General features: G+C 45.0%; 1 protein-coding gene across 1 annotated transcript in view; it reads right to left on the bottom strand.

Annotated features, from left to right (window-relative positions):
• Positions 1 to 399: 399 nt before the first annotated feature.
• Positions 400 to 18,145, bottom strand: part of ASIP (agouti signaling protein) — a 595,544-nt gene continuing 577,798 nt past the window's right edge. The window contains exon 4 of the mRNA XM_073683765.1: positions 400 to 1,519. Within this exon, the coding sequence (XP_073539866.1) occupies positions 1,349 to 1,519 (171 nt within the window). The 3' untranslated portion in view covers positions 400 to 1,348. The remainder of the gene's footprint in view (positions 1,520 to 18,145) is intronic.

The following is an 18,145-nucleotide window of genomic DNA, read 5'->3' as shown; positions in this document are numbered from 1 at the left end:
AAATATTTGCCGTGTTTGTAAGCTTATGGATATGAACAGCAAGTTGTTTTCCCATACCAATTAATAGGATCATTCTTTTAGTCGTTTTGTTAACTCTTTTTCTGATATTTTTTTAACAGACTTGTCAAAAAACTGCAGAAAAGACAGTGTGAATATATTCTAAGAAGCAGAAACAACTATTAGTCCAAAAGTGTCTTCCAAGCTTTCTTTTCTTTGTCTTCATTACCCTGGGGATAGGAGTCTTTATCAAATACTACATATCGAACACAAGCAACTCTTGATGGCTTCATCGACAGCACTGATACCTGAGACTGAAAAGGGTATTTGGATGTATATTTGCTGTGTGGTTAAGATAAATGTTTTTCTTGTGATTACACAGTATTAAAATGAGCCTGTATATACCGGTATGTTATACTGTATATGTCTATAATTTATTCATGAACATTAATGGGTTCAAGTGTTACAGTGAAATAACTTTTAACAGAGTAATCAATAAAGCATATTGATAATATCAATTTAAGGAGTTTTAAATAGAGTGATAAATATTAAAAATTGATGATATTTAATAGCCAATATCTATGATAGAAAGTAAGAATGGGGTAATGCTGGCTACAGACTTTTAGATAGATTATTTTTCATGGAAACAAAGGATTAGTGAACAATTAGGACGCCCCACTACACAAGAGCTAGTGGGCTAGTCCACCAAATTAAAGGGAATCTGTCAGCAGGTTTTTGCTACCTCATCTGAGAGCAGCCTGATGTAGGGAAAGAGTACCTGAATCCAACTATGTATCACTTAGATTACTGGGTGCAGCTGTTCTGACACAATCAGAGTTTTTAAATTTAGCATGAAGCAGAGCTGAGAAAGCTAACCCCGCCCACACCAGGCTCTATATATACAATGTCTATAGACCCTGAGCTGCTTATCACAGGAGGGGGTGTGTCGGACTACCAGGCACAGCTGCTGTGTTCCAGCAATGATAAACTCCTAGTGCTTAAACAATCAATGCAAGCAAACAAAACCACTGAGCTAGATAAGAGAGGCATTGCTGAAATCTGTGTTTAAACCTTTACAACATGCTGTCTCCAGATAGCAAAAACCTGCTGACAGATTCCCTTTAACACATATGACCTACTTTAATCTATTGTGTATGGCCGGCTAAAAACAATGAATGAGCTACATCTTGTACAACACTTTGTATCGGACAAACAAAGTATCTGGGTTTAACAATAGTGATTTGTAAAGCTGCTGCCATTGAATACATTAAAGGTCTACTAACTGCAGACAGTATTATATTTTACAAATGTCAAAGTTTTTTTTTTTTTCTATGTCCTCTAAAGTTGTATTTCAGCAATTCGGGTTGCCCATCTTGTAGTAGCAGACAGTCTGAAAGAGGTGGCAGTGACATATGGCACAGGGTACACAGCATGGTGGCACTGGAGGCTTACAGCTAGCTTGAAGAGGCACACAGTTTGGAGGTGGTGGTGGATGTACCTTCTTTTTAGGTAGAGATTTTCGCTGCAATATAAAAAAAAAGGAAAATGGAACAGCATTTTATTAATTTAAATGTACTGTTTATATGTCAAATTTTCAGATTTTGTAACAAAATTATACATGAAAGCTTTAGTAGCACATTTTCCAGATTTGCCAAACATTCTCTAGCATGACAATGATTTAGTGGTCTTGATTTACAATCTTATCTAGAATATTTTATTTCCAGTGAGTTGGATATATGGCACCATAATGTTTTTATAATCTAGATCAGGGTTCCCCAACTCCAGTCCTCAAGGCCCACCAACAGGTCATGTTTTCAGGATTTCCTTAGTATTACACAGGTGATAATTGCATCACCTGCACAGGCAATAATTCCATCACCTGTGCAATACTAAGGAAATCCTGAAAACATGACCTGTTGGTGGGCCTTGAGGACTGGAGTTGGGGAACCCTGATCTAGATAATACATGTAAACAATTTGTACAACAAGTGTACCTCTTGTTTCAGATTACTTTTCAGAATAAGCTGTTGTGTAAATTTACACCAAGTTTTCCCCACTGCAGACTTATGTCTTATTTTCAGTTGTCCCTGAGGTAGTGGATCTCTGCAGCTTCCTCTTCCTCTCCCTCTTTATAGACTTTTATAGGCAGCATGTAATCTAATTCCTCAGAGAGCTGGTAGTTACTCTTGTCAAGAGCAAGAAAAATTCTCAACTTGGATTGTTTAATAATCATTAGTGATGAGCGAGCATACTCGCAAGTACTCGAGATGCTCGGAGCTCGCCGAGTACTTGCGAGATGCTCGGGCGAATGCTCGGGTCCCCTCCCTGCATGTTTGGTGCTCTTTAGAGTGGCAATCCACAGGCAGGGATTGCCTGCCACTCATTGTAATGCCGCAGCCATTGTGGTTGTGGCACTACAGTAATTGGCTGGCCACACACTGTCATCAGGTCTATATCAGACCTGGCACCGCTGTGCTTGTCACAGTCACTCCGGAATCAGGCAGAGTAGGGAGAGGTGCTGCTGCGTCAGGGAGAGATTTGCTTGTGTAATAGGTAGTGTAGGGAGAAAAATCGTACATTACACATATCCATCTTAACAAACAGTCCTTCTGAGGACTAATCCATCTGCAGAGATATCAGGCAGGCAGGGTATATAGGCAGGCAGTGTATATAGCAGACTGCAGTGCATATAGCACAAGAGGCTCCATTCCAATTCTGCCTTCTGCTGCTGTCAGATATTGATACAAAGGCCCAGGTCTCAGGGGCCAGTAATACCTTTTTTGGTTCTTAATCCTCATTATTTGCTTAAAATGCAATCCAGAGAACACAGTTTTTCTGCGCCATTTGCTGTTGGCACTGCAGAATACAGCCAGGTCCTTTCCATATTACAGCGCTAGAAATCCAGCTATTTAAAACTGTGTTTTCTCCGTCACACGGATCACATATATGTTGTCAGAAAATACTGCCATTTCTGGCCTCCATTAAAAATTTGTTTCAGTGTGTCAGTGAAGCAATTCCCACCAGTTTGCTGTTCAAACTTGTTAGCTACAGGCCAGGTATTTAAAACTCTTTTCTCCATCACACGGATCACATATAAGTTCACTCCAAAGTCAGTCATTTGTAGTGAGCTTGGAAGATACTGTCCTCCATTTAAAATGGGCAAGGCACGTGGCAAGGGAGGGGGAACTGGACATGATGGTGATGGTGCATGCAGAGGCCGAGGACAAGGCTGTGAGCAAGCTGAAATTGTGCCACAACAAACACCCACATCTTCTCGCCCGACCTTCCTGTCCCAATTCCTAAGGGACCGCAGCACACCACTATTGAACCCAGAGTAGTGTCAAAAAGTTGTTGGTTGGATAGGGGATAATGCTTCCAGTCACTTAGCCACCACCACCATGCCGAGTGCCCAGAGCCCACACTTTGTCCAAGTGCCCCAAGTGTGGGCACTTGGACACTCCGAAGAGCTGTTCACTTTCCATTTATAGATTCGAACCTCTCGCCTGGTCCACTTGAAGCTAGGCAAGAGGAGATCGCATGTAGCGATGCCTAAATATTTGAGCAGCCACGGTCACACGAAGGCGACGGTGAGAAAGTGTCACAAGAGGTGGACAATGATGACACACAATTGCCAGAAAGTCAGGAGGAAGACCAGGGTGCGGAAGTGGAAGTCGAGGTGGTGGATGATATAGTAACTGACCCAACCTGGCAGGAGGACATGCAGTGCGAGGACAGCAGTACACAGGGGGAGGGAGGCAGAGCACCCCAACAGGCAGGAAGAAGCAGTGTGGTGGCCGCAGACAGAAGGCAGGCAACCGTTCCCCATAACACCAACACGAAGGAAGTTGCCAGTACAACTGTTAGGTCTTCCCGAGTCAGGTTGTTTTTTAGCCCCTTTCCAACCCTTGCCGTATTAGTACGCACATTTGCGTACCCCCGGTTCAGTGAGGGCTCCGGCGCTGAGCCCGCACTGAACCGAGCACATGTCAGCTGATTCTTACAACTGACATGTGCCCGCAACAGACGCGCGTGGAATCGCGATCCACCCGCTGCTGTTAACATGTTAAATGCCGCTGTCAATCTCCGACAGCGACATTTAACGCGCGCTTCGGGTTGCGCGTCATAAACCCCGCCCATCGGTGACCCCGTCACGTGATCGCGGGTCACCGATGGGCGTGCATGACAACCCAGGGTCTGCAGCAGACGCCTGTGGTTGTCATGATCTCGTCGCTATGAGCGCCACCTAGTGGTCGACGCTCATAGCACAGGACCATTTCTGTTATATGCAGGGGATCTGCTGATCCCCTGTATGTAGCAGAGACGATCAGACAACTGCTGCTTCTAGTCTCCTATGGAGACTATTGAAGCATTCAGTAAGTGAAAAAAAATTGTTTTTAAAAATATAAAAAAAATATAAAAAAGTTTAAATCACCCCCCTTTCGCCCCATTCAAAATAAAATATAAAAAAAAAAACCCACATACACATATTTGGTATCACCGCATTCAGAATCGCCCCATCTATCAATACAAAAACAGAATTAATCCGATCGGTAAACGGTGTAACGAGAAAAAAATTGTAAACGCCAGAATTACGTTTTTTGGTCGCCGCAAAAGTGCAATAAAATGCAATAACGGGCGATCAAAACATCGGATCTACCCCAAAATGTAATTAATGAAAACGTCAGCCCGGCGCGCAAAAAATAAGTCCTCACCCAGCCCCAGATCCCAAAAAATGGAGACGCTACAGGTCTTGGAATATGGCGCTATTTTTTTTTAGTTTTTTTTACCAAATTTTGGAATTTTTTTTCACCACTTAAATATAAAATAACCTATACATGTTTGGTGTCTACGAACTCATAACGACCTGGAGAATAAGAATAGAAAGTCAGTTTTAGCATTCAGTGAGCGTGGTAAAAAAAATAAATAAAAAACAACTGTGGTATTGCACTTTTTTTGCAATTTTACCGCACTTGGAATTTTTTTCCCGTTTTTCCATACACGATATGGTAAAACTAGTAATGGCGTTGAAAAGTACAACTTGTCCCGCAAAAAATAAGCCCTCACACAGCCATATTGTCCAAAAAATAAAGACGCTATGGCTCTGGGAACAAGGGGAGCAAAAAACGAAAAAGCAAAAACGACAAAACCCAAGGTTGCGAAGGGGTTAAAGACTCTGCCGATAACCCCAAAAAGGCCATTTGCACCACCTGCCAGGCCAGCATCAGCAGCAGTGGCAAAATGACCAGCCTGACCACCACCAGCATCATCAGGCTCATGGCAGCAAAGCACCCGACTAAGTGGGCCGAACCCCAGGGTCCAGGAACAGTGTCGGCAGGTAGCACCATTGCTTCTTCCGCTGTTGTGCGTGCAAGCCAATCCCCGGTCAATGGTGCATGCGAAGATGCCTCCTGCCCTGCACCTGTCGTTGCACACTCTCAAGTAGCAGCATCAGGAAGCACGTCTATGTCCTTGTCCCAGCGCAGTGTTCAGTTGTCCCTACCCCAGTCCTTGGAACACAAGCGCAAATATGCAGCCAATGCCCTACAGGCCACACTACTAAATTCTCATATTTAACGACTGCTTGCGCTCGAAATGTTGCCTTTTAGGCTCGCGGAGACTTAAGCATTCCGCAACCTGATGGCGGCAGCCATCCCTCGGTACTCAGTCCCCAGCCGCCACTATTTCTCCCGGTGTGCCATCCCCGCATTACACAAGCATGTGTCCCAAAACATTAGCCGTGCCCTCAACAACGCAGTTACCGGGAAGTCCACCTAACCACGGACACATACCACAACATCTACATATATCCATCTGAACTAACAGTCCTTCTGAGGGCTAATCCAGCTGCATATTTTCAGTGTTGAAGGTGATAGCAGGAGCTAGGCAGGCAGGCAGGCAGTGTATGTGGCAGACTGCAGTGTATAATACAGCACAAGAGGCTCCACTCCAGCTCTGTCCGCTGCTGCTGTTACAGATATTTCTAGAAATAGCCCCAGGTATCAGTGGCCAGGGGTAATTTTTTTTTTATCTTAATCCTGATTATTTGCTTAAAAAGCAATCCAGAGAACACCATTTTTCTGCTCTATTTGCTTGTTGCCACAGAAGAATACAGCCAGATTCTTTCCGTATTACAGCGATAAAAATCCAGAAATTAGTGGTGAACGTGGAAAATATTGGCCTCCATTTAAATTTTGTTGCAGTGCGTTAGTGAAGTTATTGACACGAGGCCGCTGTGAAAAATAGTAACCTACATGGCAGCTATTTAAAACTGTGGTTTTCCATCACACGTATCACATATCAGTGCACTCCAAATTCACGCATTTCTGACCTCTATTTAAATTTTGTTGCAGTGTGTTAGTGAAGTTATTGACAACGGGTCGCTGTGAAAAATAGTAACCTACATGGCAGCTATTTAAAACTGTGGTTTTTCGTCACACGAATCTCATATAAGTTCGCTCCAAATTCAGCCATTTCTACTGAATGTGGAAAATATTGTCCACCATTTAAAATGGGCAAGACATGTGGCAAGGGACGGGGAAGTGGACGTGATGGTGATGATGCATGCAGAGGCTGAGGCCGTGGGCAAGCAGAAATTGTACAACAAACACCCACATCTTGTCCCTCGACCTTCATGTCCCAATTAATAGGGGACCACAGAACACCACTATTGAACACAGAGCAGTGTGAAAAGGTTATTGGTTGGACAGCAGATAATGCTTCCACTCACTTAGCCACCACCACCACGCTGTCATCCACACAGTCAAGTCTCAATAGCGGTCTGGACTGCATAATCCTCACTCTGATCTTCCTTCCTCCCATCATGCTGTATGCTTGGAGACAACTGATCCCACACTTGGACACTCTGAAGAGCTGTTCACTTTTCCATTTATAGATTCGAGCCTCTCGCCCAGTCCACTTGAAGCGGGGCAAGAGGAGATCTCATGTAGCGATGCCCAAATATTTGAGTAGGCACGGTGGGAAACTGTCACAAGAGGTGGAAGATGATGAGACACAATTGCCAGAAAGTCAGGAGGAGGACCAAGGTGCAGAAGTGGAAGACGAGGTGGTGGATGATATAGTAACAGACTCAACCTGGCAGGGGGACATTCAGAGCGAGGACAGCAGCTCACAAAGGGAGGGAGGCATAGCACCACCACAGGAAGAAGCAGTGTGGTGGCGGCAGACACAAGGTGGGAAAGCGTTCCTCGTAACGCCAAGACGACGGAAGTTTGCAGAACAACTGTTAGGTCTTCCCGAGTCAGGTTGATTTTTAAAGACTCTGCCGATAACTCCAAAAAGGCCATTTGCACCACCTGCTAGACCAGCATCAGCAGGGGTGGCAAAACTACCAGCCCGACCACCACCAGCATGATCAGGTACATGGCAGCAAAGCACCTGACTAAGTGGGTCGAACCCCAGGGTCCAGCAACAGTGTCTGCGGGTGACACCACTGCTTGATTCACTGTTGTGCATGCACGCCAATCCCCTGTCCATGGCACATGCCAAGATGCCTCCCACCCTGCACCTGTTGTTGAACACTCTCAACTAGCACCACCAGCAAGCACGTCCACGTCTTTGTCCCAGCGCAGTGTTCAGTTGTCCCTACCCGAGTCCTTGGAACCCAAGCGCAAAGACGCAGCTAGCGTCCCACAGGCCACACTACTAAATTCACACATTTCGCGAATGCTTGCGCTCGAAATGTTGCCTTTTAGGCTTGTGAAGACGGAAGCTTTTTGCAACCGGATGGCGGCGTCCGTCCCTCGGTACTCGGTCCCCAGCTGCCACTATTTCTCCCGGTGTGCTGTACCTTTATTACACAAGCACGTGTCCCACAACATTATCCGTGCCCTCAACAATACAGTTACTGGGAAAGTCATCCTAACCACGGACACATGGACAAGTGCTTGTGGGCAGGGATGGTACATCTCGCTGACGGCACAGTGGGTTAACATAGTAGAAGCCAGGACACAGTCGGACCTTGGGATGGAACACGTCTGTTATGTTCTGCTACCAAAGCTAAGGAAAGAGAGGAGATCTGTCCCTACTATAGGACTCAGCTGAATCCCTACGATGTAACAGGGAACCTGATCCTGCGATCAGACCTGCTAAAGTCCTAATCTAGTCTGTACGGAGACCTATAGATGTGGGGAGGGAATCCCTACAAGTACTAAGGACTGGGAGGAATATGGGACACCTCCTAACAGAAATAGTAGCAGACAGACGAACAAACAAAATAGATAGAACATAGAGGTCCGTAGACCAAGCAAACTAACAGAGTTAGATACAGAGCACAGGCTAGCCAGAAAGTAGATATACAATGAAGTCCAGCAAAGCCAGAAGGGCGGAGCAGGATTAAATAGGCCAACAAGGTCATGTGACCAGCAAAGGAAAAAAAAACCTAACAGCAAGGTTCTAACAGTACCCCCCCTTCTAAGAGGATCCTCCGGATCCCCTAGGACCAGGCTTATCAGGAAATCTCCTGTGAAACGCTCTGATAAGTCTGGACGCGGAAACATCATCTGACCTCACCCAAGAGTTATCCTTGGGTCCGAAACCTTTCCAGGCCACAAGATACTGCAAACTACCTCTATACCGTCTAGAGTCAAGGATGCGAGAAATTTCATATTCCCCGTCCTCCACCAAAAACGGCCTAGTAACATCAGGCTGCATAAGGATGGGAGCAGAGGTGAACCTCTCCTTGAGATACACAAAAGCTTCAATGGCCTCAGAAGACCACTGAACCGCATCAGCACCTTTCCTGGTGAGATCAGTCAGAGGTTTGACAATACTAGAAAAATTTTTTATGAATTTTCTATAGTAATTGGCGAAACCCAAAAACCTCTGTATCGATTTCAAACCAATAGGCCTAGGCCATTCCTGCACAGCCTGAACCTTAACCGGCTCCATCTCAAAACCTTTGCTGGAGATAATGTAGCCCAAAAAACTAATTCTCTGTACAGCGAACTCACATTTCTCCAGCTTAGCAAAAAGCGAATTGTCCATTAATAACTGTAATACCTCACGCACGCTCCGCCAATGAGACTCCAGATCTGGCGAATAAATCAAAATGTCATCCAAATACACAACCACATTTTTACCGATCAAAGGTCTAAGGATGTCATTAATCAGATTCTGAAAAAATGCAGGAGCATTAGTAAGACCAAAAGGCATAACCAGATTCTCAAAATGACCCACAGGAGTGTTAAAAGCAGTCTTCCATTCATCACCCTCCTTCATGCGCAACAGATTGTATGCCCCCTTAAGGTCAATTTTAGAGAACCACTTGGCCCCCAATAACTGGTTAAACAGATCAGGAATCAATGGCAGTGGGTAAGGATTGCGTACCGTAATTTTGTTAATCTCACGAAAATCCAGACAAGGACGTAAACCGCCGTCCTTTTTTTTTTACAAAAAAAAATCCAACCGCCACAGGAGACTTAGAGGGCCTAATGTGACCGGCGGCCAAACTTGTCTGTATGTATTCCTCCAAAGCTTTCCTCTCAGGAATAGTAAGGTTAAATAAACGACTTTTAGGAAGAGTCGCTCCAGGGACAAATTCAATAGAACAATCATAGTCTCTATGGGGAGGCAAAACCTGCGATTCTTTCTCAGAAAAAACTTTCCAAAAATCCTGAATAGGAACAGGCAATTCTCCCCTATCCACAGCTGCAATACGCCCGTTACAACACTTGTCATAACATTTATGGCTCCAGGATTTAATTTCACTGGTAGACCAATCCAGTACAGGATTGTGAAATTTTAACCAGGGCAAACCCAATATTACTGGAGAAGGCAAGTTATTCAACACTACCAAATCCAATTTCTCATGGTGAACACCATTAATAGTGAGAGGAAATTCACTGACCTTGAGAGTAATATTCTTCAAAGGGGAGCCATCCACAGAAACCACAGCAATGGGGGATGATAAAGGTTCAGGTTTTAAATTGAGTTTTTCCACGAATCCCCCATCAATTACATTCAGTGTAGACCCGCAATCAACAATCACCCGAAATTCCATTAATTTTTCCTGAGCAATCGTGGAAGCAGCTAAAAATATACCCTTGGAATTTAAACAGGCAATACGGGCGTGACTGACCATTTTTTTTTCTTTCTTCATACGAAGCTCACAGCCTTTAATCAAATGACCAGATTTTCCGCAATAGAAACACAAGCCTTCCGAAAAACGACGGTCTTTTTCTTGAGAGCGAGGTGTCACCGATCCAATCTCCATCGGTTCACCACTGTTAGTACACACATTATCATAACCAGAAACTGACATAGCAGAGGATTTGCTCTCATTAACCCTAGCACGCAGTCTTCTATCCACCCGTATAGCTAATTGCATAGCCTGTTGCAAATCCTCAGGTGTAGGATAAGCAATTAGCAGGTCTTTAACCCTTTCACTGAGCCCAGCAAGAAATAGACTTTTCAGAGCAGAATCGTTCCACCCTGTTTGAGTGGACCAACGACGAAAATGAGTACAATATTTTTCCACATTACCTGATCCTTGTTTTAAACGTCTCAACTCAGTCTCAGCTGATGCCACACGGTCAGGATCATCATATAATAGTCCTAAAGCAGAAAAAAAACTATCCACTGATCTGAAGCATGTATCACTAGGTTGCAAAGGAAAGGCCCACTCCTGAGGCTCTTTGCGCAAAAGTGACATTATGAACCCTACGCGCTGGGATTCATCCCCAGAGGACTTGGGTCTCAAATGAAAATACAATAAGCAAGCATTTTTAAATGAAAAAAATTCTCGATGTTCACCAAAAAATAAATCCGGCAAACATACCTTAGGCTCCAAGAAATATGCTCCAGGACAGTTACTCACGTGCTGACGGAGCTCGGCCACTTCCAGAGAGAGTCCCTGCAGGTGTTTAGCAAAATCCTGAACCGACACCATGATGGAACAAAAAAAATCTTTCCTTAGAGAATTTGCAGGCTGGACTTACTGTTATGTTCTGCTACCAAAGCTAAGGAAAGAGAGGAGATCTGTCCCTACTATAGGACTCAGCTGAATCCCTACGATGTAACAGGGAACCTGATCCTGCGATCAGACCTGCTAAAGTCCTAATCTAGTCTGTACGGAGACCTATAGATGTGGGGAGGGAATCCCTACAAGTACTAAGGACTGGGAGGAATATGGGACACCTCCTAACAGAAATAGTAGCAGACAGACGAACAAACAAAATAGATAGAACATAGAGGTCCGTAGACCAAGCAAACTAACAGAGTTAGATACAGAGCACAGGCTAGCCAGAAAGTAGATATACAATGAAGTCCAGCAAAGCCAGATGGGCGGAGCAGGATTAAATAGGCCAACAAGGTCATGTGACCAGCAAAGGAAAAAAAAACCTAACAGCAAGGTTCTAACAACGTCCTCCCGACGCCGAGGATTGCGGGCCCTGGGTCAATCAGGGTTGCCCCTACATTCTACATCTCCTGCACCTCCTCCTCTACTTCAGCCTCCATATCCGAAATGACTACATCAGTTACAAGCTGGAAGCACTGCAGTACTGCCTCACCCAAGCGGCAACAGGCTGTGCTGAACCTATTGTGCTAAGGTGACAAACCACACAATGCTGAAGAGTTGTGGACAGCTCTGAAAGAGCAGGCAGATCTAACACCGCTAAACCTACAGCCAGGCATGATCGTGTGCGACAATGGCCAGAACCTTGTGGCAGCTCTGAGGCGAGGTGAGCTCACATGCGTTCCATGCCTTGCCCATGTGCTTAACCTCGTAGTTCAGCGGTTTCTCGGATCTGCTTGGCAAAGTACGCCACCTGCATGCCCATTTTGGAAAGTTAGCTACAGCTTCTGCCGCCCTTGCCATGCTCCAGCAGCGTTTGCAGCTTCCTGCTCACCGACTGATCTGTGATGTCCCCACGCATTGGAACTCTATATTGCAGATGTTGGGAAGGATTTGTGAGCAGAAGAGGGCCGTTGTTGACTACCAGCATCAACAAGGCCGTTGGTATTCAGGCCAGACTCCACATATAAGACCTCAGGAGTGGACATGGATGTCAGACATATGTACCATCCTCCAAAACTTTGAGGATGGTGAGCGGTGATGACACCATAATTAGCGTCACCATCCCATTTCTCTGTCTTCTGAAACGCTCTCTGTTCTCAATTAAAAAGAGGATGCATTGCAGGCGGAGCACGATGAGATGGAGCAAGGAACCATACAGGGTGATTACACACAGCCCAGCCTCATCTCATCCCAATGTGGATTAGGTGACAAAGAGGAGGAGGAGAAGGAGGAAGAACAGGAGCTAGTTTCCTGCACTATAGACTACCTGCACAACTGTCATACCGTCTGTTCAGCGTGGATGACCTGAGGACAGGGAGAAGGAGGAGGAGGAGGATGAGGAGGAGAGCATGGTCAGTCGTCCTCTTGGTGAGGACACGGAAGTCTTGCCTCTTTGCAGTCTGGCACGCATGGCTGAGTTTATGTTACACTGCCTTTCCTCGCATTGTCCAAATTTTAGGTGACAGTCATTACTGATTGGTGACGCTTCTAGACCCATGCTACAGGGAGAACTTTATGTGTCTTATTCCTTTGCAGGACAGGCCTAATAAAATGGGGCAGTACGAGAAGGCCCTTGTTGCGGAATTAGTAAAAAAATTCCCATCTGAAAACGCTGGCGGCAGAGGTCACAATTCATTGGACAACCAAGGAGTACAGGTGAGAGAGCCACAAATGCAATTCAGCAGAGGTAGTGGAACACTGTCAAAGTTCTGGGACAGTTTTCTCAGACCCTCCCATCGCACAGGTTCTGAGGCAGGGGGTACTCTCACAAGGAGTGCAAAGTTTCAAAAGATGCTGAGGGAGTACCTTGCCGACCATACCAATATCCTCCGTGATTCCTCTGTGCCTTATAATTATTGGGTATCCAAGCTGGACACGTGGCATGAATTGACTCTCTATGCCTTGGAGGTCCTAGCCTGCCCTGCCGCTAGCATTTTGTCAGAGCGGGTTTTTAGGAATTATAACCAATAGGCTCATCCGCCTGTCAAGTGAAAATGCTGACTGGCTGACTCTTATAAAAATGAACAAGGGCTGGATTGGGCCAGACTTCTCAACACCACCGTATGATAGCAGCATAACATAAACTCAAATCCAGTGTCTTTTTTTGGGGAGGTCTAACTCTATTCCCATGCACCTTTGTCTTCACACCCAGACATGGGTATACGCTTCCTGATTTTGTCTATTCGCTCTTGTCCTTCTCCTTCTTCGCACTCTCATCCTCCACCACCATATGTACCATATCAACATATCTACGTCTCTTGCAAGGGGCATTGTAGTTCCTCCAAATTTTTGGCAGCTGTTGCTTCACTGCATAGGCAAACACTATGGGAGACCCACTTCCTTATAATGGGAACATTGTTTTTAGAAGGCTCTCTGACCTCTACGTCTCTTGCAAGGGGCATTGGAGTTCCTCCAAATTTTTGGCAGCCGTTGCCTCACTGCATAGGCAAACACTATGGGAGACCCACTTCCTAATAATGGGAACAGCAAAGCATAGCCGGCTGATGGCTCTCTAACAATAGCGAGGGCCAACTGCTGGCCCTTTAAGAATAGTAAGGGCCGCCTGATGACCCTATAAAAATAGGTTTTGTGACTTTCAGAATCCCTCCATCATAGATGAAACAGGATGTTTCTGATGATGTGTCACATACCATATGACCAGATAAGGTTGTAAAATGTTAAAATGACATTTCTCGGTGAATGCATTTGTCTTAGAAAATAACGTAAAACAATAAAATAAATAAAAAAATAAAAACACGGTAGGATATTTGTTTAGTATAAGAGCCAGACTGGCCAATGTAACCTCAATGTAAACACATTGTTCAGCTCCTGCACCTCCTCCTCCAGTTTGGCCTCCATCTCAAAAATGACCACATCAGTCACAAGCTGAAAGCACTGCAGCACTGCTTTGGCCAAGCGGCAACAGGCTGTGCTGAAGATAACATGCTTAATGCTTAGGTGACAAACCGTCCACCACTGCAGAGTTGTTGAAAGCTGTAACACAGCAGCCTGATCTGTGGCTCTCACTGCTGCACATACAGCCAGGCATGGTCGTGTGTGACAATGGGCAGAACCTGGCGACAGAGAAATGACAGCAGGAGTAGATACGGTTTCCCTCTATGCCAGTCCCTTCACAAAGCTAAGGAATATGGCTGTGGTGAAATACAACTGCCACTGAGAAGCAGTTTCAAACAGAAAAATGTTGGGCCCACCTTAAGATTTGATTCTGAGGGCTCACCTTTCTCCCCCGCTCAAGATCCCTATAGCTGCTGCAACGTTTGTGCTATCATGAACTCTCCTGATGGAGAAGCCAGAGCCTACCTGAGGATTCTCTGGTGGTACCATCCAACCCTGCCAAGAAGCAGGCCTGGCTAAGAAAAGTGTTTGGTAATGTTCCCGGACACTCTATGGCTGCTTTTTTACTGAGGTGGAACCCCACGCAAACACGGGGAGAACATACAAAATCCTTGCAGATGTTGTTCTTGCTGGGATTTGAACCCAGGATCCCAGCGCTGCAAGGCTTCAGTGCTAACCACTGATCCAATGTGCTGCCATTCATCCTCTGATATCTAACAGGCTGGAGAAACTTGCACCTACAGCCACTCTATCTTCAGCTTTTTTGTGAGAAACTATTGTGGCCTGTGTCAGGCTGGCTGCATACTTGCCCTTGCATTCCAAGTAACAGAAAACTAAGCAGATGGTGGCCTCTATCATCATCATGGCCTCACCTCGGCACTATGAACTCTCCTGAAGGAGAAGCCAGGGCCCACCGGAGGAGTCTCCAGTTCTCTGGTGGGCCCGCCAACCCTGCCAAGAAGCTGCCCTGGCTAAGAAAAATGTGTGGGAAGGTTCCTGGACACTCTATGGCTGCTTTTTTTTAATGTGAATTGGACGTGCTTAATTGCATGTTATTTCTGAAACCACATCCAACTCTATAGCCATGAAATTAAAGAGCAAAGAAAGATGTTTGTGTGTCGAAGCACCACCGACAAGTGCGAGCTGATGTTGGACGGGCTGCCATTGCTTATGTGCCAAGCTGCATTAGAGGACTTCCTGGGAGAAATGAAAGCTGGAGTGGATAAGGTTTCCCAAAAGTCATTCCTTTCACCGAGCTAAAAAATATGGCCGTGGTGAAATACAACTCTCAACGACAAGCTGTGGACTGGCTCCGTACCATCCCCGGCCACATTCACTTGTCCACGTGCTGAGGTGGAAACCCACGCATACACTGGAGAACTTACAAAATCCTTGCAGATGTTGTCCTTGCTGGTATTTGAACCCAGGATCCCAGCGCTGCAAGGCTTCAGTGCTAACCACTGATCCAATGTGCTGCTGTTCATCCTCTGATATCTAACAGGCTGGAGAAACTTGCACCTGCTGCCACTCTATCTTCACCTTTTTTGTGAGAAACTATTGTGGCCTGTGTCAGGCTGGCTGCATACTTGCCCTTGCATTCCAAGTAACAGAAAACTAAGCAGATGGTGGCCTCTATCATCATCATGGCCTCACCTCGGCACTATGAACTCTCCCGAACGAGAGCCAGGGCCCACCGAAGCAGTCTCCAGTTCTCTGGTGGGCCCGCCAACCCTGCCAAGAAGCTGCCCTGGCTAAGAAAAATGTGTGGGAAGGTTCCTGGACACTCTATGGCTGCTTTTTTTTTAATGTGAATTGGACATGCTTAATTGCATGTTATTTCTGAAACCACATCCAACTCTATAGCCATGAAATTAAAGAGCAAAGAAAGATGTTTGTGTGTCGAAGCACCACCGACAAGTGCGAGCTGATGTTGGACGGGCTGCCATTGCTTATGTGCCAAGCTGCATTAGAGGACTTCCTGGGAGAAATGAAAACTGGAGTGGATAAGGTTTCCCAAAAGTCATTCCTTTCACCGAGCTAAAAAATATGGCCGTGGTGAAATACAACTCTCAACGACAAGCTGTGGACTGGCTCCGTACCATCCCCGGCCACATTCACTTGTCCACATGCTTGTGGTTTGACGTTCCTTCCCAGTAAGTGCATTGGGGAGGGCACGGGTAATGTTGTGGGACTCATGCTTGTGGAAGGCGGAAACAACACCTGGAGAAATAGTGGCGGCTGGGGACCTAGTATGGACACCCAGCCACCGCCATGAGGTTGTGGACAGCTAACGCCTCCACTAGCCTAAATGGCCACATTTCACGTGCAAGCAGTTGACAAAAATTTGGCAGTATTGGCTTGCTGGCTGCATGCTTGCTCTTGCATTCCAAGGAATGGGGTATGGACAACTGAACGCTGCACTGGGACAAGGACGTTGCAGGTGATTGCTGCAAGTCTGCAACGACAGAGGCATATTCGCATGTGCCAAGGATCACTTGTGATGGGCACACTTTTAGCCAGTGACCTGGGAGTCAGAGATGCTTCCAGGGGTCTGTTCCCATGTCTTTTCAGCACTGTATACATGTGTCTGATGATGTGTCACACACCACATGGCCAGATAAGGTTGTAAAATGTTAAAATGACATTTCCCAGTGAATGCATTTGTCTTGGTTGAAAGCAATGCCAAAGTGTAAAAACGCATCAAAAACGCTACGTGTGAACATAGCATTTTTGTTTTTGTTTATTTATTTTGCCTTATTTACAAATCATTACCCTGGAAAGGATGTTCCTTAACATTTTGGTTTCGGTTTTGCATGTTGTGAGTCCATAAATGTGGCGTAATACCTCTGACAACATTGACAGCAGTGATCTGGGTGTCCGAAATGCTTCCAGGGGTCTTCCCCATGCTGATCCCATGTCATTTGAGCACTGTTCCCATCGATTTGGGCAATTTTTAGGCCCTCTGCAGACCGCCTGGGGAAGCCGCCGGAAAAATGCTCGAGTGTCCCATAGACTTACATTGGGCTCGTTACTCGGTCCGAGCACTCGAGTATTCCCATTTGCTCGACCCGAACAACGACTACCCAAGTATTTTAGTGCTCGCTCATCACTAGTGGTTAGTACTACTTTTGGGCAATATACTGACAGGAAATCTATGTGCATACTGATATGATTGGAAGTATTGCGTAAGTACTAGTAGATAATATACATTGTGCATTGTTATCACTTATGTCAATCTGTTGGGGGGAATCATTTGGCTAGATAGGGAGGCGTTTTGAGAAATGTTAAAAAAAAATGTATTTGTCTCAAAACATTGTGATAATAGAATGAGAGTAGTTCAAATTTAAGTGGAGCAACACATTAAAAATAGCATATTGCCACTTAATTATACAAAAGACTTTTACGTACCAAAACCAGTTCAAAAGGGCAGAAATTCCCTATTGAGAATGAATATATAGAGATAAATCATTACGTTTATACAAATGAAGAATATCGATCATGAATAAATAATGTTAGAAAAAAAGTGTAAGAGAACAAATAAAGTTCCATCAGTGCTGCAAAGCATAACAAGAGGATGGCAAATCACATATTGGTTAATTGAAAACCAAATACCAGGCCCAAAAATATACAGTGCCTTGAAAAAGTACTTATACCCCGTGAACTTTTCCACATTTTTCACATTATACCAACAAAATAATAAAAAAATATATATATTTTTTTTATGTGGTAAACCAACACAAAGTAACAAGTATTTGTGAAGTGTAGAGAAAATGATACATGGTTTTCTAATTATTTTAAAAATGTAATATATTTGAAAATTGTGACATGCATTTGTATTCAGCCCCACTGAGTTAATACTTTGAAGTACAACCTTTCGCTGCAATTACTACTACAAGTCTTTGGGGGTTTTCCCATTCTTCTTTTGCAAACTAGCTCTAGCTCAGTGAGATTGGATGGAGACGTCTGTGAACAGCAAATGTCAAGTCTTGCCACATTTTTCCAATAGGATTTAGGCCTGGACTATGCTTTGATCTAAGCCATTCCATTGTTGCTCTGGCAGTATGTTTAGGGTCTTTGTTCTGCTGGAAGGTGATCCTATGCCCCAGGCTCAAGTCTTTAACAGGTTTTCCCCCTTGATTACCCTGTATTTAGCTCCCTCCATCCTTCCATCAACTCTGACCAGCTTCCCTGTCCTGCTGAAGGAAAGCATCACTGTTTTCAGGGTGATATGTAGTGTTAGTTTTCCATCACACATACA

This window comes from Phyllobates terribilis, unplaced genomic scaffold, assembly GCF_046119375.1.
Source record: "Phyllobates terribilis strain yellow unplaced genomic scaffold, ASM4611937v1 Scaffold_5__5_contigs__length_657084704, whole genome shotgun sequence".
NCBI lineage: Eukaryota > Metazoa > Chordata > Amphibia > Anura > Dendrobatidae > Phyllobates > Phyllobates terribilis.
Note: the sequence above shows the minus strand (reverse complement) of the source record. Positions and strands in the feature narration are given on the sequence as shown.